Source organism: Apus apus, chromosome 25, assembly GCF_020740795.1.
Source record: "Apus apus isolate bApuApu2 chromosome 25, bApuApu2.pri.cur, whole genome shotgun sequence".
NCBI lineage: Eukaryota > Metazoa > Chordata > Aves > Apodiformes > Apodidae > Apus > Apus apus.
The window spans coordinates 2,655,734-2,679,651 of NC_067306.1; the positions used below are offsets into that span (position 1 = coordinate 2,655,734).

The following is a 23,918-nucleotide window of genomic DNA, read 5'->3' on the forward strand; positions in this document are numbered from 1 at the left end:
TCCAATCTCAACCTCCCCTGGGTGATTCGAGGCCGTTTCCACTATATAAAAAGGCTGGAGAGGGACCAGGGAAGGGCCACAAGGATGATCAGAGGACTGGAGGACCTGCCAGCTGAGGAGAAGCTGAGAAAAATGGGTTTGTTCAGTTTGGAGAAGACTCAGGGCAGACCTTATGACCACGTTCCAGGACTTAAAGGGTGGCTCTCAAGAAGGTGGAGACTCCCTGTTCACAAGGAGTCACATGGAAAAGACCAGGGGTCATGGGCACAAGTTGCTCCTGGGGAGATTCCGACTGGACACAAGAGGTAAATTTGTCACCATGAGGACACTCCAACATTGGAACAGTCTCCCAGGGGAAGTGGTGGGTTCCCCCACATTGGACAGTTTTAAGTCTCAGTTTGACAGGGTCCTGAGCCACTTCATAAACCATATTAACTACCTTGAAAGGTTGGACCAGATGATCCTTGAGGTCCCTTCCAACCTGGTGTTCTAGTAGTGCAGGATCTTCTCATCCTGTCACTTGTTCCCAGGGATCAGAGCCTGACCCCCCCACCCCCCAAGCTCCAACCTCCTCTTGGGCAGTTGCAGAGCCAGAAGGTCTCCCCTCAGCCTCCTTCTCTCCAGGCTGGACACCCCCAAACTCCTCCTCCCAACCCTTGTTCTGGGCCACACCAGCATTCTTGGCTTCAGCTGAGGAACATCAAATCCCGTGGATCCAGCCCAGAGCCAGGACCCTCCTGGGGAGCCCAGGAGCAGGATGAGACCCCTGAGCACAGCCCTGCACTGCTGCTACTCCCCCAGAAAACATGCCCTCTACACCTGCCTGCCAAACTCTCCAAAGACTCCAGATCAGACTCAACATATTCAATCCCAAAGAAGGACTTTGGATGCCTGAAATATTTATTTTGTTTCCTCTTCACTGGCAATACCAGCATCTGCAAAAAAACCCAAAACAACCCTCTAAACACAAGACAGGAACTCCAAAGCTAACATTCCTTCTTTAAGCTCTGCAATACATACATAAAATACAAACTTCAAACAGCTGCAAAAATAGTGTCTTTGGAAGAAAATAGAGTTTCTACATCAGATACAAGAAAATAGGCTTCTTCAGTCCAACCCAGAGCCTTTGCAACAGAACACAAAATCTAATACTTTTGTTGTCCAGAGGTTTTACAATCAATATTCCCGTGTGAATTGGCTCCTGTTGGGGAGCAACTTCTGCCCAGCCCTGGTCACAGCTTTGTGCAGCTTCTCCAGCCCTCACAGGCAGAGGGTCCCAGGCCCCCCTCTGCATCCCCCCAGGAACCAGGCTGTCCAGGCTCATGGGAAGGAGCAGGGAGTTTCTCTCCAGCAGCAACACCCCCTGGAGCAGGGACCTTTCTGAACTGATGGTTTCCACTTCCATCCCCTTTTCCTGCAGCACAGCCAGGGCACCTGGAAAACCTCAGCCCAGGGACAGGGAGGGAGCTGGTGCCTCAGGTGCCTCCCTCTTCCTCAGCCACCAAACCTGCCCAGATCAGTGCAGGCTGCACTGAGGCCCCTGCACCCTCCCCCCTTTCAGCCCAGCATTCCTAACACTCCAGGCTTGTTTCAAAGGGAACAGTGGAAGCACAGGCAGGGACCTGCTGCTCTCCAGCCCCCTCTGTGCTCTGAGGGAGATGAGCTGCCTTAGCAGTGCAGGCACACACCATCTTCTGCTCCAACCCATCCAAGGGCAGCTGCCCCTTCTCCCCCCTTCCCACTCCCCAGGGTTCAGCAATCCCAGACAGCTCCAGGGAAGCTCCAACCTGAACCCTCCCCAGCTCCACCTCCTTTCCCAGAGACAGGGAGCACAAGTTCCCCTCTGCTCCCCCAGCAGGGCCCGGCTGCTCTTCACCAGCAAAACAATCACACAGGAAACAAAGACAATGGAACACAGGAAAGTGCTTTGACAGGGGAGGCCGGGAGAAACCAGCCCCTCCAGCAGGGAGGAGTCCCGTGGCACAATGTACTTCACAGTTTCTATCATCCTGGGAGGAAGCCCCTTGTGGTTCTCAGTCCCAGGGCCACCTCCTGGCTGTCACATCCCACCTTCACAAGGCACTTGTCTCCACACAAGGCTGGGGGAGACACCCTGAGGAGCCAGAGCTGCTGGTGCTGGCTGGCTTTGCCCCAAGGGCTTCACACCACGAGGGAGCTGTGGAAGACGACGCTCTCCTCGGGCTGCCCACGCTTCCAGTGGTCGTAACTCCGTGGAGAAGACTTGGACACCTCACTGAAACTCTCCACAGCAGTGTCCTTCCGTGCCCCGAGGAAGGGGCTGGGGGCTGGGGGCTGGCAGGATGTAAACGTGCCCATGCCAGGGCTGGGAGAAGCTGGGAAGCCTCTGAAGAGGAAACCCACGTTTGGGAAGAGGGGCTTGACCAGACTGACAGGGCAGAAGGCAGAACCGGTGGGGTTGAAGTGCACTTTGTTCTTGTCTGGACAGGAAGGCTGGAAAGGCTGGTCAGGGCTGGGGGAGCTGGAGGAGAGAGACAGAGAGGACATGGTCAGGAGCAGACACTTGAGGGCACTGAGCAGCCACAGGGAAAACACCTGGAGGGGTGCAACTTCCAAGAGACTGGCTAAAAGCCGAACAGCCTCTGAGCTGGACTGCTCTGCAGGCACAGAGAGGCATGAAGAGCCTGTTCTGTCTTGAAAGCATCACTGACTTCTGGGACAGCCCTCTCCTCTTCTCCAGAGGCTCTGCTGGCCACAAAAAAAAACCCTGCAAGGAACCACAAGATCCTTCCCATCACATCTGAGGGTCAACAATTCAACTTTCAGCTCTTCTCACCACGTTGTTGTTGGGAGTCTTTCCTAGAGGCTGTTCCCTACTTTTAAGACAGGCCAGGGAGGGGTGTTATTGCAGCAGCAGGAGCCTCAGCTGCCCCCACCCCAGATCCTCCCACAGGAGCAACCTCGTGTGAGTTCTCTTCTGCCAACAGCTCCTCATACTTACGAAGCTTCTTCGAAGGCCCGGACCTTCTCACAGCCCTCGGGAGGTTCCCGTTTGAACATGTAACTGTGGTTGGGTCGAGGAGAAGAAGCAAAGGCCAGGACTGGAGAAGGGCTGCCCTCCTCTGGCAGGGGGGAAAAGACAATTCTTGAGAACATTTTTTTTTTTTTTCCAAAGAAGCCCAGTGTGCTCTTTAACTCAGCCCCAGCCCTGCTCTTTCTAGACCCCGGGGCTGCAAGGAGGCCACCATACCCCAATGCTGCAGTGTTTGATCTGTGCAGTTCCCAGCTCCATCCAGAGCTAGAAACCACCCACCTGGAGGGGAATTACTGGAGCTGCACCAGCCCACTGCAGTGTAGCCAAGTTGGCTGAGACCCTCCTCCCATCTCGGCTGCAGCTCCCAGCCCAGCAGGCAGAGGGAGGAGCCATCACACCGAGGTTTGGGTCACACTGTCCCCTTTGTGTCCCCTGCCCTCCAGCCCCTCTGCTCTTACCTTTCTCCTTTGGATCAGGCTGCAGCTCATCCCCAGCAGAGGGGGCCTCCTCTGCTGCCAGCCTCCCCGGGGTGTGTGGGGACAGGTGGAGAGGCACAGAAGGGGAAGGAGAGAGGCTGCTGGAGCTGCTGCTGGGCTCCAGGGGCAGGGACACATCTTCAGAGCCTCTCTGGGCAGGTGCTGGTGCCCTGTGGCCATCTGGGACATCCAGGATCTAGGGAGGAAGGAAAGTCTTAGCAGAGCAAGAGGCCCTGACAGCAACGGGTGGGTGTTTGCACCTGAGAGCAGCTACTTGGGGAGTTGGACCCAGGCACAGGCAGAGTCTCCACCTCAGGAGTGAGGGCTGCAAGCAGAGGGACAGCAGCTCTTCTGTATCCTCCAACTCACTCCAGTTTTTAAGCCATCTGGGATCACTTCTCCCATATCTGCACAAAGCAGCCTCTGGATGCCAGTCTAAGATAGTTAAGACCCCAAGTTCAAGTCTTGAAGCTGACACTGAGGTGTCATCTCTCCTGAGATCATTGCTGGCTGGTCTCTCACAGCACCAGGAAGGTCTCAGCAGCTACCTGACCCAATTCTGACAGTTCCACACCCAGAACAAACTTAAACCAGACACAGAAACTGTCCCCATGGCCAAGAACCAGCCATGGGCAGTGTTCTCAGGGGAAAGGCTTTCCAAGCCCACCCAAAAGATCCAGGGCAATTCGTGGCCACCACCTACCCTCAAAAGCTCTTCATCTCCCTGTTCCTTCACAAATACTTCCTCCAGCTCCTGGTTTAGCCCTTCCAGGCTCCTGTGCAAGCAGGGGCTGAGCCTCAAAATGAGAGATGGAGAAAGGAAGCTCGAAGAGGAGTCCTGGAACAATCCAGAATGAAGGAGGTTAGAGTGAAATCTGCACAAATTCAGCAGTTACATCCTGTTCCCACAGCTCTCCAGGGCTCTGCCAATGTCCTCTAGGAGGCTGGTGGCAGAAGAGTGACAGCAGAGTCACAAACTCCCTGACTGCAGACCAAGGCACAGGGCTGGAGAGGGGGAAAGAGAAAACAACCCCTCCCTTCTCAGGCATGAGAGCATAAGTCTGGGAGCAGCCTGGACACCTGCCCACAGGAGCTTGCCTTCCTGCTCACCAGGACATGGGGGAGACATGTACGTACCCTGAGGGATGATCCAAGGACAGCATGGTCCCCCTGGAGTGGGGAGCTCTTCTCCTTGTCTTTGCCACTTCTGCCATTGAGCTTTGTTCTCTGGAGCTGCTGCTTCAGCTTGGCAATCTGGCAAACAAAACTGCAGCTGCAGCACCAGACAAGCCAACACCAAAAAGGACCGTGCCTCATGTCTCTCCTCCCCACCTCTGCCAACCCACAAGGAAGTGCCAAAAATAGAGATGGTTTCAATCACACCAGCAGCAGCTCCAGCCACCTCTCAAAGGATGGACCACAAGTACTTATGAGGCCTCATCCAACCCCCCCCTCCTGCCCTGTGGCCAGATCCTTCCTCTGCTGGACCTGGGGGATCATCTACCCACAGAGCATGAGGAACCTGGCCCTGCTGGGACCCACCAACACCACCGAGCAGCCCACTGAGCTTCCCTGGAGCTGCTCTCCAAGAGCTGCCTGCTAGAGGAAGCCAACAAGATGGACCTTTAGCTGAACCACAGAGTGTTAGAGGATGAGAACAAGGGCTGAGGGCTCATCCTCAGCAGCACCCTGTCCTCCCAAGCAAGCAGGAGCCTCCTCTCCATGAGCACCCAGCACAGATCTCAGCCAGGTGTGGGGAGGGCCCTGGTTTACCTCTCGGCGGTGATCTGTGCTGCCCCAGGAAGCTGAACGTTGGTGAGCCCCGGAGCTGCCTCTCCCCACCTCCACCTCCTGCCAGGACACTGGGGTCTGGAGTGATGAGAAACACAGCTGAGAATAACCACAACATCTCCCACTTCAGAGCCTGGTGCTAGAGTCCTAAGGGTGACCACCTGCTGCCCTTTCACACTCCTCTTCCAGTCTCCCCCCATTAACACGTACCCAGGAACGGGCATGAAGAGAGAACCATCTGTTTGTATCTGCCAAAACCACAGAACTGGGACCAGGTTTCTGCCTCTCACCAAACTGGACCTCACAGACCTACACTGCCCAGAGGTCAGTGACTTCATCACCACAAGTACTTGGGGAGATAACAGCACATGGAGCCATTACTGGGGAGAAACAACCACAGCCACCAACCCCCTGGAGAAACCACCACAGCCACCCCTGGTGCTGTGAGTGGTGACAAAGGGACCAGGCACTCCTTGTACAAAGGGGAAAAGCCTCACCCAGCTGTGAGAAGACCCAACTGCTGCTCAGACCTCAGGCTCCTGTACTGGGGCTCCAAGATGTAACCAGAGGCAGAGTCTGGCCCTGCAGAGCAGCTGCTGCTGGAACCCTGGGAGAATCCAGCTGCCTTCCCAGCTCAGTCTCCTCATGCAGAAAACCAGCCCCAGCACCACGTTGTGCAGCTGTTTTCCAAGCAACAGCCACACTTGGAGTATCAATGGGAATCAGAACAGGCTGTTAATCTGATCAGCAGAGGGTGTGGAACTTCCTTCCACTGAACTCAGCCCTCTCAGTGACTCCAGGAGCAGAGCAGTCCCTGAGCACAGTGTTTTCAAGACCAGCCATCATTTTCCGCCCCCCCAACATTATATTTCAGTGCCTCCCAAAGTGCTCACCCCGTGTCCCTGCTGCCTGCCAGTTCTGGGGGAGGCTTTAGATGAGACTTCTCTCCTCCATCCTCAGCCACAGGCTGCCAGAAGGTGCAAGGGCCTAGAGAAGTTCCTCTCCGAGCAGCTCAACTGATCTCCCCAGAGGCTGCTGCAAGAACAGCAGCTGTTTTAAACAACCCTGGTTGAGTCATGGGGATGACAGAAGCCTCTTCCTTCAAAACAGTTTTAAAAAAATCTATTTAAGCCAAAGAAACAAGGTGAGTTACCTCGAGAGGCACCAGGTTTTCCTTCTGTAAAGGGACACAGATGATTTCTAGGCAGAAACTCAACCTGACTGAACAGGCTCTGAACGAAACCCCTGCTCACACACAGCCCTGGAAGCAGAGCACAGTGTGCTCCCTAAACCATTTGCTGTCCAGGGCTCCATCCTGCAGTGCCTGCAAGCAGCAGACACCCCAGCACAGTTCCCTGCACCTTAGTGCTCAATTTCCTTTGAGAGAAGGAATCTGTGCAGCCTGAACCACCTCCCCGAGGTCCCCCAGAGCTCAGAGTACTTGGTCTCCTCCATCCCTGTGCTACCCCTGAGCCAAGGGACACCCCAAACCCTTCAGCAAGGACCAACCCTGCAGCTTCAGCACATGGCACATCTGATCTCATTTCCTACCTCAAATACTCTCTCCTCAACAACTCCAGCATCACCATTTTGGCCATTATCCCAAAACACCGTGTCACTCTAGATCCCAGCAGATCACACACATCAAGCTGAGGAGGCAAAGGTCTAAGAGACAGGACCAGAGCCCCATCCCACACCATGGCAAGAAGCAGGTTCGTGGGAAGCTGGAATGCTGCAAGGAATAGCCCTGCATGGTAGGAGGTGACAGAAACTCTCCTCAAGTCTCTGGGAGGCTCCTGAGCCCCGTGTGAGGAGTCACTTGTTGCCGTGACACCCGCAGCACTGAGCACTGCTCTGGTGCTCACAACAAGAACAGGACCTAAAAAGGAAGAAAGGAAGAGAGAAAGAGGCTGCTTGCAATAGGAAGGCCTGAAAGTGAGGAGCAGGTCCCACCTCTCACAGGCAGACTGGCAAGGCAGAAGGAAATGACAGAACCTTTTGTACCAACTGTGGCAAAACCGCTTCCTCAGAGAGAGGAGAGGAAAAAAAAAAAGGGTTTGCAGAGCAAGAGAAAACCACAGGCTCCAATCCTGCATGGGGCTGTTCCCTCAGCCTCACCTCAGCACCTGCAGCTCTAGCTCTCACTTATCCACCTCATGATAGCAAATCTACAGAGCTCTGCAACCAGGAGCTGAAGGAGGAGGGGAGTAAACATGTGCTGGCTGGCAGTGTCCCATGTCTGATAACTGAGGCCTGGAAAGATGGAGGGAGTGGGAAAGTCTGGGAGGTTGCAGTGAGGAACATCCCCATGCAGGGGGGTTGGAGCTAGATGATCTTTTAAGGTCCCTTGCAACCCAAAGCATTCTATGATGAGATGGCTCCAGGGAGACCTTAGAGCACCTTCCAGTGCCTGAAGGGGCTCCAGGAAAGCTGGGGAGGGACTTGGGACAAGGGCAGGGAGGATGGGATTAAAACTGCAAGAGGGAGATTGAGGTGAGACATGAGGAGGAAATTCTTCCCTGTGAGGGTGGGGAGAGCCTGGCCCAGGTTGCCCAGGGAAGCTGTGGCTGCCCCATCCCTGGCAGTGTTGAAGGGCAGGTTGGATGGGGCTTGGTGCAGCCTGGGCTGGTGGGAGGTGTCCCTGCCCATGCAGGGGTTGGATCTGGATGATCTTGAAGGTCCTTCCAACCCAAACCACTCCATGATTCCATCTTACTGCACAGGGCAGCCTAGAACCAAGAACTTCATTCCCAGCTTTCCACAGACAAGGCATGTGACACACAGAGGTGTGTGTGCAGCAGGAGATCAGGGCTCATTTCACTGGTCTCTTGCAAGGTAAGATCAGCATCTACAAGACACCTGCAGGTGACCCATGAAGGGCTCTGGCAAAACCCAGCCTGTCCCCTGCCAGAGGGGGGATCAGCTCCAGGCTCAGCAGGGGCTGAATGAACACAGTGGAATCTTCCATTCTGGGAAGAAGGAGGTGTCCCTCCTCTCCAACCTTTTCCCCAAGAGGGGAAGAAAACCTACTTAGCCCCAAAACACTGGGGGTTAAATATTCCCCCCATCACTGATGAAGACAGAAAGGAAGAGTCTGCTTCCCTGGCTCAGAAAGAGAGTGAGACAAATTCTTCCTCTTCCTTTCCAGCACAGCCTCTGCCCTCAGCAGCACTCTTGGGCACTAGAACCAAAACAAAAGCAGGCAGGAATACTTTGGAAAAGGACAATGGCAGTTGGAATCCAATTCAGAACTTCCTGCAAACAGCCCAGTAATAAATTGTTGAACAGCAAAGATCAAACAACAAGTTCCCAGAGATTGAATGCATTAAATAAACGACTCATTAAGCAAACGGATGCTCTTATCCTTCTAAATTCCTTCACCTCTGCAGACAGGAGAGTGCTGTTTGCTGCCACACAGTAATATTTACAGGTTGCTAAGAGTTCCTCGAGGTCTGGAGCTTTTCCATTCTCCAACAGAGAGCTGGTGAGCCCTTCTGCAGGAGCACCCTTGACTCCTCGCAGTGTGTGGCTCCCAGCCCGTGAGCCTTATATAAGGACTTGGCCCAGAGCTGCACACCAGGAAAAAAGGAGCCTTGAGCCAGGCCTGGAGCAGAGAGCCAGAGGCCATCTGCCTCCAAACAAGGCTAAGGAAATTCTAACTCTGCACCATAGTGGAACCCATTGAAGCTGGGAAGCAAAAGAGGGGGGATAAAAGCCTTCCTAGAAAGCTGCCGCGGGATGGATGGAAGCTCAAGGCCTGCCCTGCTCGCCCCCAGCACACACAGCTCCTCAGTGCTGAGAGCCTCTCCTGGAACCTGCAGGGGTGAGTACCTGGGTAGCTTTGTCACTCATGCAGGAAGAGGGGGCTCCCTCAGCGTCCCGTGGCCACTGTCCCAGCAGGTAGGAGCCCAGGATGGTGTCGAGCGAGGAGGTGCGGCGCACGCGGGGCTGCCGGGGACGGCCACACTTGTCAGCAGCAGCAGCAGCAGCACAGGGGACACTGGCTGGGGAAGGGGGAGAGAACAGACAATTAGCTTCCCAAAAAAGCCACAAGAGTATTACTGAACCCACAACCATGGCAAAGATCACAAGAAGGGAGCCAGCACATACGTAGAGTCTTCGCGAAGTCCATTTGTTTTTTGGAAGCAAGAGTCTTGGTGCTCCTCACACACCCAGGGAGCTCCTGCTGCCCCCACAGCAACAGCTCCTCCCTGCCAAGGCCACAGGGCCACCCAGCCCCAGCACAGGCAGGTTTGCTGCTCCCGAAAACAAGCAGGAACAGAAACCCCACTTGAGTGGAGTGGGGCAGCACAAACTGAGCCCCCCACCCTCCTCGCTGTGGGGCCACCGTCGGGCTTATCAGCAGGAGGCTGAAGCTCTAGGAGCAGAGATTTTATTGCAGCCCTGAAGTGGCTGCTTGAAACCATGGATTTGACATTCCAGCCCAAGTCAAGGGAGCTGCTCCACAACCCACTAAAATACTCAGCACCTGTGCAGGACCATGGTAGAGAAGCCAACACTGCCCTGTTAGGCCACGTTTCCCCCCAGCTGGAGCAAAGTGCTTGGTCAGGGAATCCAGGCTCTGACCCAGCAGCAAAAAGGAGCCTGTGTGCCCTAGTTTCTCCCAAGGAAGCATTTTACTGCTTGCTTCCAGTTTCAAGGAGGCCAAGAGAACATCTGCAGAGTTTTGGATCCTCCAGCAGGACTAGGTGAGCCCTTGGTGTGTTGGTAGGTGGGTGCACTCGTGGACCCTGCTCACTGCCACAACCCATGGCTGCCTGCTCAGACTGGGCTTCCATCATGGTAACTAGAAACATCATTAACAGAAAAGCTTTGTCAATAAAACTCATAGAATCACAGAATGGTTTGGGTTGGAAAGGACCTTCAAGATCATCAGGATCCAACCCCCTGCATGGGCAGGGACACCTCCCACCAGCCCAGGCTGCTCCAAGCCCCATCCAACCTGCCCTTCAACACTGCCAGGGATGGGGCAGCCACAGCTTCCCTGGGCAACCTGGGCCAGGCTCTCACCACCCTCACAGCAAAGAATTTCCTCCTCATGTCCAACCTTAATCTCCCTCTTCCAGTTTTAATCCCTCCCCCCTGCTCCCATCCCTCCCTGCCCTTGTCCAAAGTCCCTCCCCAGCTTTCCTGGAGCCCCTTCAGGCACTGGAAGCTGCTCTAAGGTCTCCCTGGAGCCTTCTCTTTTCCAGGCTGAACACCCCAACTCTCCCAGCCTGGCTCCAGAGCAGAGCTGCTCCAGCCCTCCCAGCACCTCCATGGCCTGCTAAGTCCTGCAGGACTCATGTCAGTTTGTGTGTCAGCACAATCCCACCACAAGGACCAAGAGCCAAGTGTCTCTCCTGCCCAACTCCAGCAAGGGGAGATCCAGAGCACACCCTCTGCCTTCCCCCTGTCTCCCCCAGCACCTTCTGGCCAGCCCCACACTGGAGGTGACCCCTGTGGCCTGGGGGCAGCCAGCACAGCTGCTCTGCAGCCCTGTCCTCACCCTTGCAGCTGAACAAAGGTGCTATCACCAGAGCCAAAAAGGGAGCAAGAAAGAGGCAAGTTCAAGCCAGCAGGAAAGTTTGTTTGCATTTTGTTTTGATTAGACATGCAAATTACCACGAACATCAGAACCAGCCCTGTGGCCTCCTGGCAAGATATTAAGGCCAGGCAGAGCTCTCTGCTCCAGGCACTATCTGTACAGATAATTCTCTCCTTTCTCCCCCAAAATGAGGGCACAGAGGCAGGTAGTGAGTTAACCACCCTCACACCAGGGTTAAACTGTTAAGCACCATGTTGTGTTTGCCAAACACCCCTGTATGGAGGTGCCAGGGCACCCACTGCAGGCTGAGGCTGCTTCAGGGACAGGGCTGGTTAAATACATCTTTTCATCAGCAAAAATACTGTGGGATTTGAGTTCTAGGGGAGAAAAGGGTAGGAACAAAAAAGCACGTGGGAGGGCAGGAGTAGCATGAGTCCTGGCCTGACAGCCACACCTGGTAAGGTCCACACTGGATTAAAGGCCCATTGTGTGGGGTCCAGCTGGCATTGCCAGGCTCACTCCTCACTCCCAGCAGTGAGCAGGGACACAGAACCACCACTAATTAATTCAGAAACTCGTTAGTGTTTGCAGCTCCCTCTGCAGTGCCTCCTCCTTGCCCCCACGGGCTGAGTTACTGCAGCTCCAGGACTGGAGCTGTCTCTCCCTCTCAGGCTGCTGGCAGGGCTGGAGGCCCCTGCAGGAGGACAGCCCCTCTCCCACAGGGCTCTCCAAAGCCCCCTTTGGTATCACCCAGAGTGAGTGGGGTCACCTTCATGCTCCACACCTGCAACAGGGCAAAGTCAAAACCAGGCTGAAAGGGCCTCAAGAACAGACACAGAACCACAGACTGGTTTGGGTTGGAAGGGACCTTAAAGATCATCCAGTCCCACCCCCTGCACGGGCAGGGACACCTCCCACCAGCCCAGGTTGCTCCAAGCCCCATCCAACCTGCCCTTCAACACTGCCAGGGATGGGGCAGCCACAGCTTCCCTGGGCAACCTGGGCCAGGGTCTCACCACCCTCACAGCAAAGAATTCCCTCCTCATGTCCAACCTTAATCTACCAAGATTTGCTGACTGAGAGCAGAGACGTGACCTCCTATGGTGCCAACGGCACCAGCTGCACAACAGGTGACAAACACCTGAAGCTATCACTGTGTGACCAGCAAGGCTTGTCCTTCCTTCTCACCAAGAACAACCCTGCTACCCAGCAGCTCAGTTTGTTTGGTAGCAGCACTGAGAAGCCCCAGGAGCAGCTGGGAGCTGTGGGGCAGGGTGCTCAGGCTGGGAGCCCAGCAGAAGGAGAAGGAGGAGGAAGAGTGAGAGCCCCGTGCAGGGTGGAGTGTCCTGTTTACAGCTCTGGGCTATTATCATCCCCCCACACTGAGCCAGCACAGCTGCCACCTGGTCACCAGCTCTGGAGCTGCTCCAAGCCAGTTCCCCAGCTGAGAAGCCTCAGGTTGTGGCACTTTTACTTTCCATGTGACAGTGAAGCTGCTGCAGATAACAGAACCCTGCCCATATCTCCAGGGGCCATTTGGCTGCCTCCAGCCCTGCACCAGCCTTCTGTGCAGCCCCAGGTCAGACAGTTCTCAGTGCTGGAGTTCTAGACTTCTAGTGTCCCTAGACTTTCTCAACCTCATCAACACTGGGGAGCTCAGAGCTTTCTGAACAGTCCATCTAGACCAGCCCATTTCTGCATCTAGAAAAGATAAGATAAAAAGTCTTAGTAAACTTTTGAAAATCCCCAAGTTCACTTTTCCAAAAGGAACACTAGAGCTGAACCAAAAAACACAACAGCCAGCAGAAATAAAGTTCCCATCACTACTTTCTTCAGAGTTGTAAAATTTTCTCCCTTCCCTCTCCAGATATCACCCTGGGGAAGGAAACTGTATCAGAAGAATGTTTGGAAATTTAGGGACATGCTGTTCAGATCCTGATGTTTTTTGGAATACATCCCTGCAAAGGTCCCTCTTCAAGCATAAAATAACAGTCCATGCTTAAATAAAATCAGCTTTCAAGTTAACCATGGAATGACAGGCAGGGAAGCTTTCCCTGCAGGCTGTCCTAACAAGATGGACCTGATGGGATTGGACCTGGCCTGGGATGCAGCTCTTGGTGTACTCGCTCAAGGAAGAGCTGTAAGTTTTCAGAAGAAGGTGTCAGGGAGAGTTTAGCTGAGATGGAACCCAAGCAACTCTTGCCTCTAACTACCTTGGGCAAACACCTTCTACCCCAGTGTAACAGAAATTACTGCTAATTATTTACATTCTGGATCAGCTTCCTCCATCTCCACCTTTTAATGATCTTCACACCATCGTATTCAGATGATGCTCCTGACTTGAGGCACTTAGATAACACAAATGCCCAAGTTTAATTTCTCATGGGCCTGTCAAACCACAACAGGACCCTGTGACATAGAAATATCTTTCAGACAAAAGACTCACCCTAACCCAGGCTGCTGGATGAGTATCAGCATCCCCTCCCACACCCCAGCACCACTTCCTTGATCTTTAACATCTTCCCAGCCCATCTAAGCTGGGAGCTCTCTAGATGAACCATACTTTTTTGCATGAGAGCTGCTGGGACACAGTTCAGGTGGCACAAGCAGAGGGGACACAGGCTGGCACTGCTGTGGTGGTTGCCAGGGCAAGAGCTCCTGCAGGAGAAGGGCAATGGGCTGTCCTACCATGCCTGGGCACTCCAGAAGCACCTTCTGGTCACCTTAAGGACTGTGCTGCTCAAGATTTACAACTCTTACCAACAGCTTTGGTGTTGAGCAGGTCTTGGCCACAGCATCCCCCAGCTTGCTGGCTCCAGCCTGACCCAGGGAGGCTGGTTCACAGCAAGAAACCCCGTGTCCTTCTTTCTCTTCTGCTTGGTTTAAAGTATAACTGGACAAGAGGCACGTGCAGGACTCCCAGAGGGTGTGAACAACACACAAACCACGTCAGGGAAACACACTTCATCTGACCTCAGCCTGCAAGAAGGTTCTTGACTAGAAAACAGATCTCTGAGGACCAAAACCACCTGAATGGGGCATTTCCAGTGCAGTGACAAGCAGCAGAAGTGCTGGTGAAATAAAGATCAAAACTGAAGCTTCTAACCCCTTTAAATCTCATTTCAATTCCTCTCCAGTTTCATTATGGTGAAATTACCTGCTAGGCTGTTGCCAAACAGGACAAACAGTTCTCAGCAGCAAGAAACCTTCAGCACTAAGGCCTCAGCTTTTATTTCACTGGTTTTTCCCCCAGATACACCCTCAGCTTTTCTTTCACCTTTATTTTTTCCCCCCAGATGGAGCATGCAAAGCAAACTCCACACCCTGTTGCACTGAGGAGATGCAACAGAATCAAGTTATTTTGGAGCAGTCCCCATCTTTAACAAAGACCAAAAATCTTGACAGGGAAAGAATTGCCTCTTTTTCCCCCCCCAGCCTCGTGCCTTTACTGCACTTTCTGCCTTCAGCAGAACATGAAGGTTTCAGAAACCCCAGAGCCAGCCCTGGTACTTCCTTCTGACACACCAAAGTGCTGCTGTTTTGTGCTGCTTCTGCAAAAAGGCTCCCAGGAAGGACCTTTATCTGTCACACCATCTGACTGCTGTGCAGGATGATGGCAAGGAATAAATGCTTTTGCTCCAGGAATCCCAGAAAGGTTCAAAGGAGACGAACAGGCAGTTTTACTTGTTCTTAATGAAATTTCAAATTCTGGGCTCAGTACACTACAGAAATCTGCAGGTGTGGTGGGAAACAGAAGCATTGCTCAGGAATTCCTGGCATGGTCAGGGCCAGAGACCAAGACAGGAACAAGAGCTGGAGAGGTGCTGGGATGAAAGTTCACAGAAGCTGGAGAGAAAAAGATTGTCCTCTCCACAAAGACAACTACTGAGAGGTCTTTTTAAGGAGCAGGGACAGGGGGAAGATCTCAAGCTTTAAATAGAGATGGAGATCTGGTATCTTTTTGGTACCTCAAGGTACCAAAAGATGAGTGAGGTGATAAATCCACAGTATCTGAGGGGTCTCCACAAAAACGCCACCAGAAAATTAAGCCAAGCAGGGATGCAGAGAACATCTCCAGTGTGAGAGAGGCAGCAGGATGGCTACAAGCAGGCTTTGGAGGCTGGACAGAGTCTGCACTTTCCAGGAAAAGAAAAAACAAACCTCACTTTATCCCAAAAGCAAGAAAGGAAGGTTATGTTCAGTAGGGAAGAATGCAGTAGGACAACCAGTTGTAACTGATATGTCTGGGGAGAGAAAAAGGACAATTTGAATGTTTAGGGGCTTCAAAGAGGAGAAGGAATCTGGAATTTATAGCAGATTAAAAGGTAATGACAAACACATCCCTCAGCCCCTCCTGCAGAGCTCACACAGCACTAACTCTGCAAAGGAAGTCCCCTCCACCTCTCCCTTGCACTATTTGAACACCACAATCCATCTGCCCTTTAAAGATGATTTACAACTGAAGGGAAATTCACACCCATGCCAGGGTGGGACTTGAGAGCTCTTTGCTCATTTCAGTAAACATGAATTCAGAAATGCAAAACCCCCAGAGCAGTGAAATCCTCTCTGCACCTTCCGGCCAGGAGGCAGAAGCTGTGGTTAAACCACTCTGCTCCTCATGACTCTTGCTCAAACTGCACACACAGCCCAAGACACCCAAAAAAGTACCCTCTGTTCCCAAAAGCACAGCCCTCCACACCCCCACGAGCCTTCCTCTGCTTCAGAGCTTGACCAGCCCAGGAAGGAACAACCCACCACAGCAGGACATGAGGAAAGCCAAGGAAAAGAGGATCCTCCTCCAGCCTGGGGAGCTGGTTCCCATCTCAACAGCCCAGCACTGACTTGCTCTGAAGGTTCCACTGAACCAGCCCCCAGGGCCTGGAAGCACAAGGGAAAGAATTCCAGGCTTTATAATCACTCCCCTGGTTCCAGGCTCAGAGAACAGCTGGAGAGAGCTGCCCAAAGGACCCAGCATCTGCAGAGATCATCCAAGGAAATCACTGAGGGACACCAGCAGTTCAAGCTGCTTTCCCTTCTTCTCCTTTGGACATTGTTAAACAGCAACTCCCTCCAGCTCAGCTCAAGGCCTGAACCTGAACCCCTCTGGGATGGAGGAAAAGAGTTGAACTCTTCACCTTCAGCTTAATTCTCTCCAAGTTTGTTTTCCTTTTTTCATATAATCAAACAATCTGGAGCATTTCAACATGCTCCAAGTCTTTGGTTGAAGTGCACATTTCCTAAGTCCAGCCTGGTGCAAGGCAGGATTGGTGGGATGGTGGGGTTGGTGGGATGTCCAAGGGAGCCCATCCCTCACACCAACATGGGCTGGGAGAGCTCCTGGCCTGGCTTTCCTCTGGGAAATTAAAGAAAGAATTAAGGGCGAAAAAAACCCCATAATAGATGGGCAGGGAGCCTCTGAGGAACAATCAGAGTTGTTTAGAAACAAGCAAAAACTTGTTCAAACATTAGATCTTGAAGACTTGTTCACTCTGATCCTGGGGAATACAGATGACTAAGGAGCTACCAAGATCATCCCTGTCCCCTGTGAAACCCAGGCAATGAAGACAGAGCTGTGGGTTTGGGGGTTTTTCCTCTCTTTTTGTTAACTCTACTTAAATCAACTCCTGATAAGCATCTAGGAATCAAGATGACTGCAAAAGGCAGGGCTCTCACTCTCAAGATGAGAAACCTTTGATTGTCAAGCCCTTGGAAATCTTCCAGCAGAGATAAAACAAAAGGGAAAACAGAGCAAGACATCCTTGATATTTCTACAATTACAGACAAGGTGGGTAACAAGGAAAGAGGTGGTTTCCTGTCCCTTACATACATGTAACAACATAAATCACATCAACACTTAATGGCAAGCCCTCCTCCCATGCTCCCAGTCAGCTCCACGCTGGCTGCACTTAAACCACCTGCCTGGAGGGCCCAAGATGAAGGTAATGAAACAATTTTTCAGCAAGGAAAAACTCAAATACCATTTGGTCGACCTGCTGGTTCCCTCCCTGGTGCCTTTGCTAAGTGAGCAGCAGGACAAAGCTGCCAGGAGCTGAGTGTTCCACCAGGCTGAGCAGGGTGAGCACACAGCAGCCTCAGGCTCCAGCATGCCAGGAACCACCCGAGCTCTGCAATTCCTGCTCCTGAATTGCTTCCAGCCTGGAAGGATGGCACAGAAACCATGAGAAACTGAGGCACAGGGAGGAGATGCAGCTTGCCCAGAGTCCTGCAGCAGGATCCAGGCAGGGAGGGAAACAATTATCTCCCGTTATTTTCAAAGAATGGACTAACCACACAACCTGCTTTGATATTTTCCTCATTTCCTGAGCACTCAACCCTGCATTACCAAGTGGTTTAAATGGCAGCACCACAAGCTTAATTTTTAATGCAAAAAAGGCCTGTTTAATATAAATTCCAAAAGAGACTACTTTTTTTCCAGGCCCATCACCATTGGTCTTCCTTGGAGGATCTTCCTTGCACAGCTGTGAATCCCTCTAAATCAGGATTGTCACCTCAAACTGCAGGAGCCACCAGGGAATCTACTCAAGAGGGAAGATTTAAGTTGCACATGAGGAGGAAATTCTTGAGTGTGAGGGTGGTGAGAGCCTGGCCCAGGTTGCCCAGGGAAGCTGTGGCTGCCCCATCCCTGGCAGTGTTGAAGGGCAGGTTGGATGGGGCTTGGAGCAGCCTGGGCTGGTGGGAGGTGTCCCTGCCCATGCAGGGGGTTGGAACTGGATGATCTTGAAGGTCCTTCCAAACCATTCCATGATTCTTTGAAGAGCCAGGATCAGCTCAGTGCAGCCAGCACTGCCATTTACACAGGATTTCAATGCCCAAACTCTGCATAAATGGAGCTCATTATTTCACTCAGGTGCTCAACATTATTTTCCTCCCAGGGTCAAGCCAAGTGCTTCTTTCTTCTTTTGCACCATGAAGTAAAACATTACCACACTTGGAGCAGAATTACTCCCTTTCTGAAGGTGCCCAGGTCCTTCAGTCCTCTGCTCACCCAGCAAACATTGAAAACCTTGCTATAATCCATGCCATTCTGTTAGATGAGCCCCAGATGAAAGGAAGCTTCACAAATTAAAAAATAAATAAATCCATCCAGGATAAGTGACCTGAGAGCTTCCTAGTTCCTCTGGAGTGTTCTGCTGGAGGAGGGACAGATCAAACTGACTGCACAGTCCCACCCCTTCCCCCTGCACATTTCAAATGCCATCACCAGCGTTTTAAAGCAGGGAAAAACTTGTTTCACCCACAGAATGTCAACACAAGTCAAGATTAGTTAGAGCTGTGTCCTTTGTTTCCCCTTTCCCACACCCGTATCCAGAGGCTAACAAACTGGGAGCAGCAGGTTTAGATTGAAGGTATGATCTGTATCAGCTGAGGGCTGCAACACCACCAAGGGGCTCCAGTTACTGTGCCAGGAACTCGTTCTACATTCAACAAAGCCACCTGCAATGCTCTGCCTCCAAACCTGAACCACCTCCTCTATTCAGCTGTGTTTTACACAAAGACCAACTTGATCCCCTAAGACAGAGTCAGGATTCTTCCGGGCTCATGCAGCAGCAGGACATCTTCAAGACTTTCCCATCCCTCAACCAGTCTCTACACGACTATTTCTTCCCCCCCATTTTAGCTTTCTCTCTGTGCTTTAACCCTTTCTTTCTCTTAGCCTGCTTACCCACAGCAAACACCCTAAAGGCAAAGGCAGAATTATTTCACAGTGAATCCCAACCTTTGGAAATGCAAAGCTTGCTGGAGCAGCTGTTTGCACAGTGCAGCAGCAGCACCATTTTCCCATGAGCAGCCTCACTGGAAGGCTTTTGTTCCTCTTTTGGAGAGCTCAAACCAACCAAGGTTTCTGTTTTGGAAAGTTCAAACCAACCAAGGTTTCTCTTTTGGAGAGCTTACACCAACCAAGCTGCCACTTCTACTGAGCTACCCCTTCTTTAAGATGGAATTCTTCACTTGCAGGCTGGGAGCCACATCAACCTGTGTTCTTCTTCTTCATTTGCTTAAGCACCCCCTGAAAAACTACAGGTGTCAAACAGCATCAAAGCAAACTCAAAGAGGAGACACCACAAACATCTGGACCACTGTTTTGGTAACAAAAGCCTTTATCCTCATCCCTCAGGACACCAAACCCCACCAGATACCAACTGCTGCAGCAAACACAGCAAGCCCTGAAGCACCTGAGATACTCAATAATAAGATGGAGGGGGGGGCTGGGGATCCCCACCCCAATTCTGTGATGCCTGCAGCAAAGAAAAGCAGCAGAGAAAGGCACTAACAGCCCTGCTGCATCACTACCATGTAGGCAGCAATCCCACTGCACTTCCCAGTGGTAAACATCTTTTTATTCCTTAAAAAACAGCTTCATTTTGCTAAACATACACCCAGAGAGTGTTGCCCATGAATAGTGTCCCACTCATCTGCCTCTGTAACACACACCAGGCCTGGGTTTAATTTAGATACCAAATAAAGGGATCTGGCAGCCTGTTTGCTTCCCCTCTCTAGCAGGATCCACACAGCAAAAACAACTGGACATCTCAAAACCAGGCAAGTCCAGCAGGGAAGCAACAGAATCCCATCCAAATGAGTCAGCTCAGCAAGCAGTAACTTCCTGAAAGGCTTAAAAGGCACCACACAATTCTGGGGTTGTAGGGGGGGTGGTGGGAAAAGTGGTGAATTTCCCCAAGTTCTGGTGAAGAGAGACCAGGAGTGAAGTTTTGCTTCCAGGGAGGGTTGATGTGAAACATGGGAAGTGTGAGACAACAGTTCCTGTCGTGAAGCCCCCAAATCAAGCAAGACTTGCACCTCTGCACCTCCCTGCTGCTCCTGTCCCATTTGGAAAGTAGAGAGTTCACCCTCTGTCCTCCCAAAACATCTCCTCCAAGAGTGCTCAGAGGAGCAGCTGGTAGGGAACTCCCAGTGCAGATAATGATCCCACCTCACACATGAAATGAGTGCACTGAAGGAGTCTGCTCAACTAGAAGCATGACATGACTTTGCTTTTCCACCACATTCCAACACATTTAATGGATGAAAACTCAAGAGGGAAGATATAGGTTGGACATGAGGAGGAAATTCTTCCCTGTGAGGGTGGGGAGACCCTGGCCCAGGTTGCCCAGGGAAGCTGTGGCTGCCCCATCCCTGGCAGTGTTGAAGGGCAGGTTGGATGGGGCTTGGAGCAGCCTGGGCTGGTGGGAGGTGTCCCTGCCCATGCAGGGGGTTGGGACTGGATGATCTCTAAGGTCCCTCCAACCCAAACCATTCCATGATTCCATTTTCCCTCTCTCTACATGAGCCAACTTAGACAATCCTGCTCATGTTCACAAAATGCCATGTTCACAAATGGGTCTGCAAATTACAATTCAATCTGCAATTTAAATAAACATAAATTTAAATCATCCTATTTCCCCCTCCCCCACCTCATTGTCATACTGAAAAATAAAGACATACAGACTTCTTGGTGTATTGCTTGAGGAGATCAGGGTCCAGACCTGCAGTGGTTGGTGAGGGCTGGGGTTGCAGAGCCAGGCAGTGACAAGGAGGGTCTGGGGGAGGCTGGAGCCTGGATGCCACCAAGGGAGATCTCTCACCAGCACATGCTTCCATGTGGGCTTTGGAAGAAACAACTGAGGCCACGAGCAGTGCTGTTAACTGTTTTAAACTTCAAAGTCTCCACAGAGCTCATCCCCCCCCACCCCAGAGAAGGTGCCTCCTTGCTGCAGCACCTGCAGAGCTCCCACCACCCTGGCAGCCTCTGAGCCACCTCACCTGGCAGACATGGAGGGAGCAGGGGTGGGTCTGAGCTGCACCTGAGAAGGTTCAAACACTCCCACATCATCTGCTTCCCCACCTAAAGCCACATCACTGGAGAGATGAGGAATTACACAAAAAGACCCTGACCACAACACCCCCCAGATTCACCACTAGAAGTGCTGACATCTTTCTACACAGCAAGTCAAGTCCTTTTAAAAGATCCTTAGACCTCCCTTCCTGGCATCCCCAGCTCTTCCCTTTAACAGAAGCCCTTTCAGAGACTCAGCAGCTGCTCCTCATCTCAATGGGATCCTCTATTATCAGAGCAGCTGCAGGATCAGACCCTGGATCACCCCAAACCTCTCCTAAAACCCCCCAAGGCAGAAGCAGGGAGATGTCCAAGAGCCTCACAACCCGAGAGCAACTCAGTCTGCAGGCTCTCAGGAGGAAAGATGTGACAGAGCCACGGATTTCCATGCTGAGTGCCCAAAAGGTAGGAGCAAAAGTGTCAGATTATGACTCACCAGGATACCAGCTCTTGCTTCAACCCTGCCAGTTTACTGCTCCAGCTCCCACACACCCAGGGAGCAAAACTGAAGCTCCAAAAGAGCAACGAAGCAGAGAGCCATGGAAATTTAAACACTTCCAAAGCTGCAGATGAAATGACTATGATCAAGAGGAAAAATTCAAGCTCTTAGAGCCCAAGCAGTGAGGCACAGAGCCAGGAAGAAATGAAGACCAGCAATTCTGGTTCGTGTCAGTGGAGCTCCAACAGTTCTCTTGCCCTTGGAAAGCTGCATGGCATTTCCCCACCCTCTGGGGCAGGTACCAGAGCTCCAACAGCACCAGGTCACAGCCAGCCTGGCTCTCCTTTCAGTCAGATTTGCTTTATTTTCTCTGTAATGCCTGAAGCTACCAGGTAATTGCCCCATTAAGCACAACTTCACCACACTGCCGATAGGGAGAGAGACCAGCACTCAAAAGAATTCATTTCATTAACTTGTTTCAAGTATAAATTGGGCAAAAAGCTTTTTAATAGCTTGGCTGATCAATACCAGCCCTGCCAGGGGCAGGAATGACTCTAAGTCTCAACCAGTGCAATGCAGGATGCTTCAGGAAGCACCATTAATCCAGCAGCTCCTCTGACAGGAGATGAAGCAGCTGATGCATTAAACAAGAGACCAGAACAGACACCACCAGGATCAGCTGGCCCAAAGCTTGACAAATATTCCTCTCTGTTCCAGAAGTTTGTTTAATCTTACATGTAACTCAAAAAAAACCCCACAACAACCCAACAAACCCCATCTTGTTGCTATTTTAATACTTTCTTGAGATAATCAACAGCCAAAGCAAGAAGCCAACATCCAAAAGCAGTGTCAGCAACAGCCAAAAGTAATATGGACATCAGGAAAAGCCAAAGTCTATTATTAGGGGACCAAAAACTTGTATTTAAATCAGCATTCCTGAAGCGGTCAGAAAAAGCCTAGCAGTGTAATTAGGGACAAATTGCCATTAGCATCAACCAAACGATTGTTTCTTTATCAGGCCACATCAGCTGCCCAGAACACAGGGCTCGGGGTTTGTCAAACCACCTCGAAATGCTGGCAACTCCTTGTCGGGTCGGGCCGGAGGCAGCGGCAGGAGGGAGCCCCGCTCACCGACCCCCCCCGGGACCCCCTCACCGACCCCCGACCCAGGGCAGCTCCCGAGCGGCCGCGTCCCGGGGGTTCGGTTTCCCTGCGCTCACGGTCTTTGCTGCCGTGTCCTTCCCCCCCCCCCCCGCCCCGTCTCCGCTCTCGCCCTCTGCCCTCGGTTCTCCCACGTCTCTTTCACTTCCCCATCCCCCGCCGCATCCACGCGGAGCAGCCTCCCCACCGCACCGGCCTTCCCGCTAATCCCGCAGCCCCGGGCGGGACGGGAGGTGCCGGACCCCCCCCCCACAGGGGCAGAGAGCGGGGCGAACCCCTCCGGGGACACGCAGCGGAGATCCCGTTGGGAAGCGGCGAAGCAGCAACTCGTGCCGGGTCGGTGCCGCTGCCACCGACCCCGTCCCCAGGGGCAGGTGACACCCTGAGGGGGTCCCTTCTCCTCCCGCCGTTACCTGCCCGGCCGCCGTCTCCGCGGCGCTGCTGCAGCTGGAAGGGGACGGTAGCGCGGAGGGGCTGCAGCCCCCCGGGCCGCCCGCCGGGCCCGCCCGCCCCCGCCATCCCCGCCGCCGCACTGACCCCCCGCCGCCGCCGCCGCCCCTTATCAACGCTCCGGGGGCGGAGCCAGCGGGGTGAGCCCGGCGCTCATTGGATGGCCGCAACCAACCGGCCCGCCCTCCTCAACGGGAGCCAATCAGAGCGCTCTGCAAGCTCCTCCCCCGCACGCGGTGTTACGGCAGCCAATCAGGAACGCGGCCGCGCTTAAGGGCGTCATCCCCTCCCTCCAGAGCCAATCAAAGAAGGGAAAGAGGCTCAAGCCGCGCCCCCCTCCCCGTAGAGGCCGCAGAACCAATCGCGGCAGGAGCCCGCGGTGTAAAGCCCACCCTTCCCGGCACGGACCAATCGCGAGCCTCTCTCAGCGCCCCGCCCTCCTCGGCGAAGACCAATCAGAGGCGCGTTGTGCACCCGGCGGAGGGTCACGTGGGCGGGCCCGGTTTCTCTTTCACCTTGGGAGGGAGGCGGGGGGGGGGGGGGGTGATGGGACCGGACCGGGACCGGGACCGGGACCGGGACCGGGACCGGGGGGGGTTTGTCCGGTTGTCCCGGTGCAGCCGCCACCCGATCGCCCGTCCCGCCTCATTCCCGGGGCACGACGGCAGCGGGAACCCCCAGGCCCGGCCCCCCCGGTCCAACCCCCCCCGCAGCGGGGCCAGAGGGAACCGCAGGAAGCACCGAACGCTTCCAGCTGGCCCGGGTGGTGGAGCAGGATCCAGCCCCGCGCCCCTGGGCCGCCTCTCTGGAAGTAGCCGAGGCCTTTCCCAGCTTTTAGGGTCTTTTTTTCCCCGTTTCCCTGCTCCGAGCGCCGGGATCATCATCCCGGTTGGTGTTTGCCTTAAAACTCGGAAAACCTGTAGGAAATGCTAATCCAGGTTTTACTCCCGTGTGAACTCGTGTGTGCCCTTCCCACCCTCAGCGGCTGAAATTCCTCACAAATCTCCCCACCCCCCAAACTCCTTCGGGGCTGAACTAGAGGTTAAGAAAAAAACACAGAGCTGGAAAAAAAGGGGAAGAGAAATCAAAGTGTTGATGTGTTGGGGGTTTTTGTGCTGGACACAGAGCATGAGCAGCTCTGGCAAGAAGAGGGAGAAGTGGCTCCGTGGGGCTGGATCAGGCCC

General features: G+C 53.2%; 1 protein-coding gene across 1 annotated transcript; it reads right to left on the reverse strand.

The window, feature by feature from the left end:
• Window positions 1-863: 863 nt before the first annotated feature.
• Window positions 864-22,803, reverse strand: FAM117A (family with sequence similarity 117 member A). Its single transcript, XM_051640087.1, has 8 exons — window positions 22,698-22,803; window positions 9,112-9,284; window positions 5,263-5,358; window positions 4,627-4,743; window positions 4,193-4,327; window positions 3,472-3,685; window positions 2,981-3,101; window positions 864-2,500 (listed from the first exon to the last, which is right to left on the reverse strand). Exons 1-8 carry the CDS (start codon window positions 22,801-22,803, stop codon window positions 2,161-2,163), a joined length of 1,302 nt encoding a protein of 433 aa, XP_051496047.1. The 3' UTR covers window positions 864-2,160.
• Window positions 22,804-23,918: the final 1,115 nt, after the last annotated feature.

Coding starts and splice junctions, on each gene's coding strand:
- FAM117A (XM_051640087.1), bottom strand. CDS start 22,803: ATGGCGGGGGCGGGCGGGCCCGGCGGGCGGCCCGGGGGGCTGCAGCCC. Junction 3,686..4,192: donor GAGATGAAGAGCTTTTGAGG/GTAGGTGGTGGC, acceptor CTTCCTCCCTAG/ATCCTGGATGTCCCAGATGG. Junction 2,501..2,980: donor CGGGCCTTCGAAGAAGCTTC/GTAAGTATGAGG, acceptor TCTCTCCTCCAG/CTCCCCCAGCCCTGACCAGC.